General features: G+C 40.2%; 1 protein-coding gene across 6 annotated transcripts in view; it reads left to right on the plus strand.

The window, feature by feature from the left end:
• rols (zinc-RING finger and ankyrin repeat domain-containing protein rolling pebbles) overlaps positions 1–12,638 on the plus strand; it is a 656,798-nt gene that overhangs the window by 624,008 nt on the left and 20,152 nt on the right. For all 6 annotated transcript variants that reach the window (XM_080284584.1, XM_080284586.1, XM_080284587.1 and 3 more), the window contains 2 exons: positions 7,314–7,415; positions 11,383–11,517. In XM_080284584.1, the coding sequence (XP_080140710.1) occupies positions 7,314–7,415; positions 11,383–11,517 (237 nt within the window). The remainder of the gene's footprint in view (positions 1–7,313; positions 7,416–11,382; positions 11,518–12,638) is intronic.

The raw sequence follows: 12,638 nt of genomic DNA on the forward strand, positions 1-12,638 counted from the left end.
GGCGTCTATACATTAGACTGCACTCAGAGTCGCGTTTTAAGTGATTGACTATTTCGTAACGTCTCTTTTTTTAGCGATTTGTTTCACTTCTTTAGCGACTTGTTTTGCACATTACATCTCATTAGCCTCATTGTTACTGAGCCAAACTGGGTTGATATTGAAAGTAGATATGCTATTTGGGGTAAGATTAGATTCGCTTTCAATATCCGGGATGGAAGGTTTCGGCGTCTATACATTGCAGTGCACTTAGAGTCGTGTTTTGAGTGGCTGAATATTTCGTAACGTCTCTTCTTTAGCGATTTGTTTTGCATATTACACCTCATTAACCCTTTTATTACTGAGCCAAACTGGGTTAATACTGAAGTGCGTAGATATGCTGTTTGGGATAAGATTAGATTCGCTTTTGGTATCCGGGATGGAAGGTTTCGGCGTTCATAAACTGGACTGCATTGAGAGTCGTGTTGTAATTGACTGAATATTTCGTTAGATCTTTTCTGTAGCGACTTATTTTGCGTATTACACCTCACTAACCCTTTTGTTAGTAAGCTAAACTATGATGATATTGAAATAAGTATATATGCTATTTGGGGTAAGATTAGATTCGCTTTTGGTATCCGGGATGGAAGGTTTCGGCGTCTATACATTGGACTGCACTCAGAGTCGTTTTAAGTAGCAGAGTATTTCGTAAGATCTTTTCTTTAGCAATTTATTCTGCATATTAAACCTCATTAGTTTCTTATTGATCCAGCATTTGTCATTATTAAAACTACATAAATAAACTACACAAGAATACCAAGGCGTGATATTAGAGTGAGTCGTATTCTCGTCTGCCCATGAGGTCTCTTTGCACCTCTTCCTTAGCGATTTGTTTTGCAGAATATGAATATTATCTTTACTGATTTTTACGAGGACTGTTTTTATATATTTTTTTGCCATTTATTCTGTAGTTAGTTTTTTTTTTTTTTTCCCTGAGTTAGATCCATACTCCCCTCTTCACGTGTAGTCAGGTTGAAGGTTTGATTTGGCTAGTAACCAAGGAGACTTATTCCTACCACACAACTTAGGTATTAAAACTGTAAGTGGCCAGATACAGTCAGATTGGAGGGTATATTTGACTAGTAACCAAGGAGACTCATTGGTTTCTCATAATCAGGCTCTTTGAATTCCACACAAAAACAAGTATGAAAGGAGTGAGAATGGCCAGATGCAGTCAGATTGGAGGATAAATTTGACTAGTAACCAAGGAGACTCATTCCTACCTCATATCTAGACTCTGAATTCCACAGACACAAGTATGAAGGGAGTGAGAATGGCCAAGTGTAGTCAGACTTAGATAGAATTTTACTAGTAACCAAGGAGACTCGTTTGTAACCACACACACACAACTAAGTATATATGAAAGTCGTGAGAGTGGCCAGGTAGTCAAACTAGGATAATTTTTGACTAGTAACCAAGGAGACTCGTTCGTAATTCCACACAAACACAAATAAATATGAAAGTCGCGAGAGAGGCCAGTTGTAGTCAGACTTAGAATTTGACTAGTAACCAAGGAGACTCGTTTGTAACTTCACACAAACACAACAAAGTATATATGAAAGTCGTGAGAGTGGCCAGGTGTAGTCAAACTTAGATAGAATTTGACTAGTAACCAAGGAGACTCGTTCGTAATTCCACACAAACACAAATAAATATGAAAGTCGTGAGAGTGGCCAGGTGTAGTCAAACTGGGATAAATTTTGACTAGTAACCAAGGAGACTCATTTCCGTCAGATAAGATAGAATTGAGCGTTGATGTTTCCTGTGCTCAATAGTCGACTTGCTGCAACTTGTGAGATAAGACGAGATTAGGCGAGATAAGAGCTGGGTTCTCGGCCTCGCTGGCGCCGTGAGAGAAGGGGGGGCGGGAATCATGGTGTAATATTCTGGTGTGTGTGTGTGTGTGTGTGTGTGTGTGTGTGTGTGTGTGTGTGTGTGTGTGTGTGTGAGAGAGAGAGAGAGAGAGAGAGAGATTTTGAAGAGCGCAGACCCAAATACATATAAAAGACATGAAAATAAATAGATAAATAGTGAAGTGTGTGTGTGTGTGTGTGTGTGTGTGTGTGTGTGTGTGTGTGTGTGTGTGTGTGTGTGTGTATAACCACGGGTATCACATTGCCCTGTTTATCAAGGAGAGTATAATATGCAAATAAGGGTTAACCACAATGTCCTGTTTGCGTCTAGGTAAAGCATAACAACCTTCAAACAAGACTAAACCGCTCAGAGAAAAACATTAAGGGATGGTAGGGCTGAAATTTCCTACGGTAACAACAGGTAGGAGTCAAAAACATGAATATATTAATTTTAAAAAGGAATTTCCTCGAGTTGCATTATTTAAAAACAAAAGACTATCGGATAATGACAAGAAAATACGAAGTTTTGTTTTGATCTGCTTGCGGACCGCTTACTATAAAAACGGCAGCACGCGGACTCAGAAACGTAAAAATAATAATAATAATAATAATAATAATAATGATAATAATAATATGAAGTTTTGTTTTTATATCCTGCTTGAGAACCGCTTACTATGAAAACGGCTACACGCTGAGTCAGGAACGTGATAATAATAATAATAATAATAATAATAATAATAATAGAGGCGTCCTGGAGCTATAGGATTCAAAATAAGAAAAATTAATGGCTTATAACAAAATATTAAGTGAATATGGTTGTCATTTCCTGCCAGTGGGGTGCTGAGAATAACAACACGTCACGAGCCTAAAGTTTATTATTGTCGTATTATTTTCTCCACCTCGATATTCTTTTGTCTGTTATTTCTGTCATTTTAATATAGAGAAGTATGGATCAAAAACATGCTAGAGGATAAAGTGTCAAAACAAATCGCTGAGGAAGAGGTATCAAGACATATCGCAAGTCAAGGAGAATACGAGCTTTATATGACCAACCACTTCCTACGCCCTCAATCCGCCGTGCGTCATCATCATCATCATCATTCTTGTCAAATAAGTACTTTTCATCATCATCAGAGAGAGAGAGAGAGAGAGAGAGAGAGAGAGAGAGAGAGAGAGAGAGAGAGAGAGAGAGTGTCATTCATAATACCGTGTGGTGCGGGGTTCTCAAACGTCAGCCTCTCGTACCTGTGTCAAACCGACCTGGACCAAAAATGCGACGATAAGGCGATAAGGACATTCATTCATTCCTCCGGTCCTTCCTCCCCGCTGATAACGCTTTCATTCACCCTTTGTTTCACCACCAGCCACCTCTCGGCCAGCAATGAAGACGACGAAGTGTATAATGCATAAAACACGAGTGGAAATCTGTGACGGAGGGTTGTTTATGATTTTCGCGCGTTTTTCAGCGTAGAAATTATACACTACGTAACGGATTAGTAATTATTTTTTATCCTGCACTATAATTTTAAAGAACAACGAATAATTCAAAGTTTCATCTGAATTATATTTATTGTAATCAGAAAAATGCCATCCAGGATTCCAAGCTAATGAGAAGCGAGCAAGATGAGTTCGTATTTTCAACTTCGTATTTTAATCATCGTAAAAAGAAAATGTTTTTGCTTGAACTGTTGGATATTTATTTATTTATTTTTTTGCTTCTTTTCCACTCACTTGATGTAGTGCTGCTCTCGGGTGTCTGGCCTTTCCTCTCCTCCATCCTTCTTTCCTTCCACACTCTTGGCTTTCTTTCCTTCTTTCTTTCCTTGTCCTTCTGCCTACGGGTGATTTTACACTCCCTCTCCTGTCTTTCTTTCCTTCATTCTTTCCTCTTCTTTCTGCCTGTTGGTGACTACACTGAGTGACAAGCCAAATGGTTTCCTGAACACCAGGAAACCATTTACTGCGCAGGGTGGTAACCATATAACCAAAGTTTGGCGCCTGGTGGTTTAGTGGGTAATTAAGGCGCTCCAATCGGATTGAGCCGGTGAAGGTTTATATCCAAGGGATGTTTGGAGTTTATTGCTCTCGTAATGCCACTCAGGGATGAGTGAGGCTGGTCACTCTCATCTTAAATGTCAAGACCAACTTGCCTAGCCTCGGGCTCCTACGCTTTTTATAGGGCAACGTAGGATTGGATGATGAATGAATGATGAATGGATCAAACTTCCAGTAGTAGACGCTTATATATGTACCTACATTAGCCACATAATTACTGATGGTTTGCAGTTACCTCAAAAATTCTTCTTGGTTACATATCAGAGTAATAGCTTCATTTATCCCTGTACTGTATTCACTGTAAATAATTCACATAGTACGGAAAACACTCATCTTTTCCACCGTAATAATAAGGTAATAGATGGGTAGCACATGTAAAGGAGTATGTAAATACAATTCTATTACATGCTTAGTGTAATCTCCAGAGGTTAGCATGAAAATAAGCACTGCACATAAATAATTATAATGTACTGCTGTGATTATGTTATTATTATTATTATTATTATTATTATTTTTATTATTTTATTACTGGGTGGGTTAACTCTCTTTGCCCTGTCTCGTAGTATTGAGTATTGTATTCTAGCAACGCCAGACGATTTTATTCAGCAGAGAGAGAGAGAGAGAGAGAGAGAGAGAGAGAGAGAGAGAGAGAGAGAGAGACTGAATAATAATACTGATTTCATTCTTTCATGATTGCGTCCTCCTTATCAAGTTATCCAGTTGACGTAAGATGGTGATGGTTATTATTATAATAATAATAATAATAATAATAATTATTATTATTATTATATATTTATTTCGTTTTAGTACGTAGTCATAGGAGCCTGATAGTTATTATTATTATTATTATTATTATTATTATTAATATTATTATTAATTAATTAATTTATTTATTTGGTTTTAGTACGTAGTCTTAGGAGCCTGATGGTTATTATTATTATTATTATTATTATTATTTGTTTATTTGGTTTTATTAGGTAGTCATAGGGGCCTGATGGTTATTGTTATTATTATTATTACTATTATTATTATTATTATTATTATTATTTATTCATTTATTTATTTATTTGGTTTTAGTAGGTAATCATAGGAGCGTGTGGGGAATGCTAGGAGGGAGTGGAGGGGGTGACGGCGGCTGGTGGGGGGTGAAAGAGGGGGTAAGGGGTGGGCGGTAGGGGTGAGAAAGAGAGGGGGACTAGTGGGGGGGGGTGCACCTGTCAAGATTTACAAACACCTTGAATGGGACTATTGTTTTGTCTTTGTGTTTGGCGGTGCTTTGAAGTCTCTCTCTCTCTCTCTCTCTCACACACACACACACACACACACACACACACACACACACACACACACACACACACACTGACGAAGTGGGTGGTTACTGTCCCCCTTGAGCAAGGGGACGGGTGTGTGCGTGTGTGAAGGTCACAGCCTTGCCCTTAGATCGGACTATATGAGCTCTCAGCTCCCTTCCGGGAGGGTAAAAGCTGACGATCACGATCATCAAGTGATCCTGACCGACCCGGTGAATTACACACACACACACACACACACACACACACACACACACACACACACACACACACACACACACACACACACACAATGTGGACAAGTGTCATGTAATCAAGTGTGGTAAAAGTGGAAATAGACCTGATTGGGATTATACGTTAGGAAATAAAACCCTACACACATCAGAAAGAGAGGACCTAGGTGTGATTATCAATAACAGACTATCTCCGGCTGACCACATCAGTGAGAAGTACGGAACATGTATACACTGCTTGCTAATATGAGAATAGCATTCACATACATAAATGAAGACATGCTAAGAAGGATAATAACATCATTCATCAGACCAACCCTGGAGTATGCATCAGTAGTCTGGAGTCCTCATCTCAAAAAACACAAAGATAAGATTGAAAAAGTACAAAGGGCCGCTGCAAGATGGATACCAAGCTTAAGGGACCTAAGCTACGAAGAAAGACTAAATAAACTGAATCTACCAACACTACAGGAGAGAAGGAAAAGAGGTGACATGATAATGCTATATAAATGCATATCAGGGAAGGAGAAAATAGACATAAATGATTACTTAACATATGGGAAAGCATCAGCAAGAGGACACTGCAAAAAAACTGCATAAGAAGAGAGGTGATAACGACGTAAGGAAATTCAGTTTCCCAAACAGAGCAATTGATCAATGGAATGCACTACCGAATGAAATAGTGTGTGCCAAAACAATTCACAAATTTAAGGATATGTACGATAAATATGGTTTAAGACACGGGACAGTACGAGCTTGACTCATTCCTGTAAAGATACAATTAGGTAAGAACAATTAGGTAAGAACTCGATGATTGTGGTGAAATAATTAAATGATAATGAAGATAAATACTAACTTGCCAGGAATGATGATGATGATGATGATGATGACACTGAATGTTCTCCAAGTGTAGTGATGATGATGATGTAATTATTTAGACTATAGTGATAATGATGGTAATAATGAATGATGATCATAATGATGATGATGATGATGTTGATGAAGTACTTAAGTGTCCAAAGTACTCATGTGTCCAAAGTACTTATGTGTCCAAAGTACTTATGTGTCCAAAATACATATGTGTCCAAAGTACTTATGTGTCCAAAGTACTTAAGTGTCCAAAGTACTCATGTGTCCAAAGTACTTATGTGTCCAAAGTACTTATGTGTCCAAAGTACTTATGTGTCCAAAGTACATATGTGTCCAAAGTACTTATGTGTCCAAAGTACTTATGTGTCCAAAGTACTTATGTGTCCAAAGTACATATGTGTCTAAAGTACATGTGTCCGAAGTACTTATGTGTCCAAAGTACATGTGTCCAAAGTACTTATTTGTCCAAAGTACTTATGTGTCCAAAATACATGTGTCCAAAATACATATGTGTCCAAAGTACTTATGTGTCCAAAGTACTTATGTGTCCAAAGTACATGTGTCCAAAGTACATATGTGTCCAAAGTACTTATGTGTCCAAAGTACTTATGTGTCCAAAGTACTTGTGTCCAAAGTATATATGTGTCCAAAGTACATATGTGTCCGAGGTACTTATGTGTCCAAAGTATTTGTGTCCAAAGTACTTATGTGTCCAAAGTACTTATGTGTCCAAAGTATATATGTGTCCAAAGTACTTGTGTCCAAAGTACTTATGTGTCCAAAGTACTTGTGTCCAAAGTATATATGTGTCCAAAGTACTTATGTGTCCAAAGTACTTGTGTCCAAAGTATATATGTGTCCAAAGTACTTATGTGTCCTAAGTACTTGTGTCCAAAGTATATATGTGTCCGAGGTAATAATGTGTCCGAAGTACTTATGTGTCCGTTTTCTTTCAGCGCCTCCCAAGAAGCTCCAACACTCACAGTCCAAGACCACCCTCTCGCCCCCTGCAGGACCCACCCTTCCTGGCCAAGGGCGCTCCAAACTCATCACAAATGGTAAGAAAAAAGAAAGAAAAAAAAGAGACAAAGAAAGAAAAAAGAAAGAAAGAAAATGAAGAAAGCGTCAAATGGGTTTTTCAATATGGCGACCTCCTATGAATGTTTCAAAATGGCTGCTGGAAGTATAAGTAGTTTCGTTTCAATATGGCTGCCTCGTTGGTGTTTCAAAATGGCCGTGAAATGTAACCTAGTGCAGTTAGTCGTATTCTTGTTGGCATAGGAGACTTCGTAATACTTTTTTCCTTAACGATTTAACTGTTTCACCCCAGACTTATCTTTTATGGCATGGGTATCTTTATAATATCGGCCTGGTTTGCGTCAGTAACCTGTTAGAAAATATCAAGATGTAATGTGCAAAATAAATCACAAAGAATGAAATGTTACGAAGCCTAATATGTCAGCAAGAATGCCCCCCCCCCCTTTTTTTTTTATGTTGCCTTTACGTTTCTGCATAGATGTAATGTAGACTTTTTTCTCGATGTGCCTAGAAAAATCCTGTAGTCTGTATGTAGATATGATCCCTGTTTGGATATGCATAGATTTATATAACGTAAGCTGTGTTTGGACATGCATAGATTTATATATATACCCTAAGTCCTGTTTGGATATGCATAGATAACGTAAGCTTTGTTTAGATATGCATACAATAGATTTATATAACGTAAGCCCTCTTAGGTATGCTTAGAATTATATAACGTAAATCCTGTTTGGATATGCATAGTCCTATTTTGGATATATAATTTTAGTTGGTAGTTGTTATTTTTTTTTGCATGTTAGTGGAGTCTGCATTTGTATGTGTGTGTGTATGTGTGCAGTGTTGTTTGAAGCATCTCTAAAACTTCCATACCCCAGCATTTTTTGTTTCCTCCGCCTAGGGATCAATGAACAGTGAAACTTATCCCTTTCATGGTCGAGACTAGCATTCCAGCTAACTCCATATTATTTTATTTAATCGAGTGAATCATAGGAGCTGGAGTGTTAAGCATGTATAACTAATGTACTGAAGCCATACCAGCATGCCATTATAGCAGCATAAGGCAAAGGGAGTACGCTCAAGATGCCTCACTTAGGTCACATAGGAAACTACATAGCGCCTCTTCCTTAGCGATATGTTTGTGTAATACGGCTAAATACAGAGTGGTTCATACGTAAATTCCCTTCCACTTCACTGAGATGTTTCTTGTGTGTTGCGGGGACAGCTTGGTTACCGTTATCAGTGACTACCCTGTATCATTTAAATAATTTCCTATTCCCGCTGCCACACCCACGCCCACACCAGCACACTGAGCCGTCCTTGCAACACACAAGGTACGTCCAGGAGAGTTGTCACAGAGGCACTACTTATGGACTACCCTGTATTATCGTCTGTGCTATTTACATTTTTTTTTTTTTTTTTCAATTTCGATATAGTTTGTATTGGTAATGTACAAAAGAAAATGAAGGTGTAGCGTTCAGAATAAATCGCAGAGGAAGAGGTATGATGAAATCTCTTCCAGCGAAATTACAACACAGAGTAAGGCTTTACTTAATAGGTCATGGGGCATCATCATCATCATCATCATAATCATCATCATCAACACTGCCACCACCACGACCGTCTTCATCATCATCTTCATCGTCACTGGCACCGCTTCTCCCTCCACCACCAACAACTGCAGCCTTCATAATCATCATCATCACTGTCACTGACACCACTGCCATTGCCACTGCCACCACCACCTTCATCATCATCACCACTGTCAGTGCCACTCCTTCCACCACCAGCACTTCTGCCTTCATAATCATCATCATCATCATCATCATCATCATAACCATAAGAGGTCATTGTACTGAAGGGGTTAGGTGAGTGCATGGTAGGATTTTGTGTCACTTACTTCACCATGCTTAACCCTGCCTGCCCCCTCTGCTTCACCCTCAGTGCCACCTGCTGCCTCCCTGCCTCACCCTGCTCCCTGCCTCACCCTCCCTCCCTCCTCCTTGCGTCCCTTCTGCATATAGAAATGTCCTTCCCTCTGCCTCGCCCTGCCACCCTCTTAGATGTATTCCTGTCTCTACCTCACCCTCCAAGATGGCTTTCTCTGTCTCACCTCCCTCCCTCCTGACTGTATTTAACCCCACGCCTCACTTCTTGTAGATGATGTACCTTTACCTCGTGTCTCACCCACATCTAAAGTCAAATACCTTCCCTCACCTCACCAAAATGTCTCGCCTCTTGCTCATTGCCCTTTCACCTTTACAAACACTTTCTTTCCCTTGCCATAACCTGCCCCAGTTCTGAATATATTCATCCCCTGCCAAACTTTGTCTCTCCTTGACATCCTCCTGATCATATTTTTCCTCTTGCCTCATCATTGTAGATGTATTTGTCTCACTACCTCTTCCTCACAGGTGTGGCTTTTCTTCTGTTTGACCTTGCCTCACCAAGCTTCTCATTTGAGTATTTTTTCCTCCTGTTTTCCTCCCCTGGATACCCTTTTCCGTCCACGGTCTGCCACCCTCCTGATTATGTTTTCTCCCCTGCTTTTCATATCCTAGATTTCTTCCCCATCATCCCTCCCAGGTGATGTCTTTCCCTAACCCTGCCTTACCTGCCACCCTCCTGAGTATGCTCTTTCCCCTGCCCTACCCAGCTACCCTCCTGAATACTGTATGTTTTTTTCCTTGCCTTACCTTGCCACCTTCCTGAGTTTGTTTTCTCCCTGCCTGACCCTGCCTTCCACCATGTCCAGGTACCATCAGCTCGTACTACAAGGGTGTGAGTGACCCTGGCCTTCCCCCCGAGCGCCCTTCCCCTTCCCGCTCCGTCTCCCCCCGCCGCCACACCCTCTCCCCCAGTCCCCTCTACGCCTCCTCTTCCTCCCCCATGGGCACGAGTCACGGGACCCTCACGCCCATGCCCATGCACCATCCCTACCAGTCTGTGGGAGGGATGGGCAGGGAAATCTCTGCCTGTTCCCCACGACTGGCTTCCTCACCCGCCATCCCCAAAAGTAAGTCCTGTACCCGCATTCATACCCACAGTAAGTTGGTTAATGTTCTTTTTCAGGTTTAGGGTTGAAGGCTGTATTCCTGAAACTGAGATTGAAGTGGCATTTAAAGGTTGTCAGTTTCTGATGGTCATGTATTGCTTTGGGAGTTAATGTGGTTCACCTACATACCAGTACCTTGTTACAGAGCACAGTTAACAGTGAGACACAGAGGCAAGTCACATTTTATCCCTGTGTTTTATGGTTAAAATGACCATCACAAATATGACTGTTGATTTCCCCCTTGCAATCTCAGTTTTAAGATGACAACATCCACTACATGAAACATGGGAAAACTATGGATGTACCATTAGTTTTCCAGTGATGCTTTTGTTCTGTTGGGCAGTGATATGGCCACCAAACACATAACCCAAGTCTTGTGTGTCAACCAGGTGTGCTTTTATCTAATATACATTCAGTATTTATTTTATGTAAGGAGCTTTGAGGCTTGAGCTTAAAAAGTAAAAACTGCTTTTGGTGTATATTTCAGTGTGGTGTCAGCTAATTCCACCACCATGTTGCTTTGATTTGCTGTGATTAACTGGCATTATGGTAATCGTATTCGTCATGTAAGCTGACTGTGTAAATAACAAGCTGATTCTGTAACCAAACATTATATAACTACTAAGGCTTTTTATTGACTCGAACAAACCAAACCAAACCATAACAGAATGAGGATGCAGTAAAGCCAGTACTATTGGCAGCAGAAGTTGGTTCTCTCCTGCTTTTCTTTTCATGGAGTTTGAAAATTAGTCTCCATTGCTTCAAAGCAAATGACATGGATGATACTGATCTGTTTCCAAGCAGTCATCAGTGTCGGTTTTTGCAAATTCACCAACCTAATTTTTCAAAGTCTATGGTAAAAGTGGCAAGAGAGATGACAGGACTTTTGCCGATGGTAGTACATTGCTGTTGCTTCATGGTATTGGGTGCCACAGGTGTCGGAGGTACCCCATCCAGTTCCCGGCGGAGAGGGGGCTTCCCCAGTCCTCGCATCCCCCCCTTATCCCCCTGGTCCAGACGCGCCCCCAGACCTAACACCGTCAACGTGGACTCCTCACATCAATTAACAGGTACACAGATGGGGTCCCCAGGTGCAGTCCTGGGGCTGATGGGTCCACTCAGCTTGTCTCCACTTAACATCCACTTAAGGAACCAATCTATACGTCTATGTTATCCTTGTGTTCTCCTCGCCCACTTTCCTGTGTTTTCTCCTGTTCTTTACTGATTATTTTCTTCTCCATCTGCAGTCCAAACTTTCAATATATCCTTGTACAGTATTCTTCTCTCCCATTTTCCTGTTCTTGTGCCTCTTTGCTAATTTCTTTTCTTTGTGCTCCGCTTCTGTATTTTCAACCATTTCTTTCCCCAGTATTATTTTGTCAGTTCCTCTTTTGCTGATTTCATCACCTTTTGTTCCTTTCTCTACTTTTTTGCTCTTTTGATCTGTTATTCTGTTCTTCATATTTGCTCATTTCTTGACCTTTTGTGTCTCTTCCCTATTGTCTTCTGTTCCTCCTTGTACTTTTCTCCTTTTTCTTTGCCTTGAACTGTATTATCATTCTCTCAGCTGTATTCCCTTATTCCTCTTCCTTGTATTTTTACTTTTCTCTTCCTTTCTGTGTATTGTACCTATGAATAGATTAGAGCTTTGTATCTGTCAGTTACATTCCATGGCACCTTTTTATATAACAGGTATTGGTGTGATATGTTGGATAAGTTGTTGGTGCTAAATTTCCATGGTTTAACCCTGTCACTGCGAGTAAGTCATTCATATTTTGTGCTTGCATTTACCGGAGAGGCGTTTTGTCTGCGGCCACCCTTTGCGGGATTAGGGCGTCGGGCTATAGATAGATAGATAGATAGATTTACCAGATGCTTTTATTCAACTTCAGAGAGACTTTTCAGACTGGAAGGGTAAGAGACAGGCTTCATTAACCTCAACACAGTGGGTCTTTCCCCTGTTGAATAAAATTGTCTAGATGTAGTAAGAAGAAAATATATGATGCTACTGGATTCAAGGAGTTAAGATGACCTACACTTCCAGGTGGGTGACTAACAAGAGACGTGTGTTCTACTCTCCAAGATCTTGAAACTATAATTTGCAACACAGTCATCACAGTCATTAAGTGGAATGATTTTCATTTATATAATTTCAGTACATTACAGTACAACTAATTTAGCTTTGACAGTG

The sequence above is a fragment of the Coenobita brevimanus genome, chromosome 102 (genome assembly GCF_032717465.1).
Source record: "Coenobita brevimanus isolate Jiangsu-jjx chromosome 102, ASM3271746v2, whole genome shotgun sequence".
Lineage (NCBI taxonomy): Eukaryota > Metazoa > Arthropoda > Malacostraca > Decapoda > Coenobitidae > Coenobita > Coenobita brevimanus.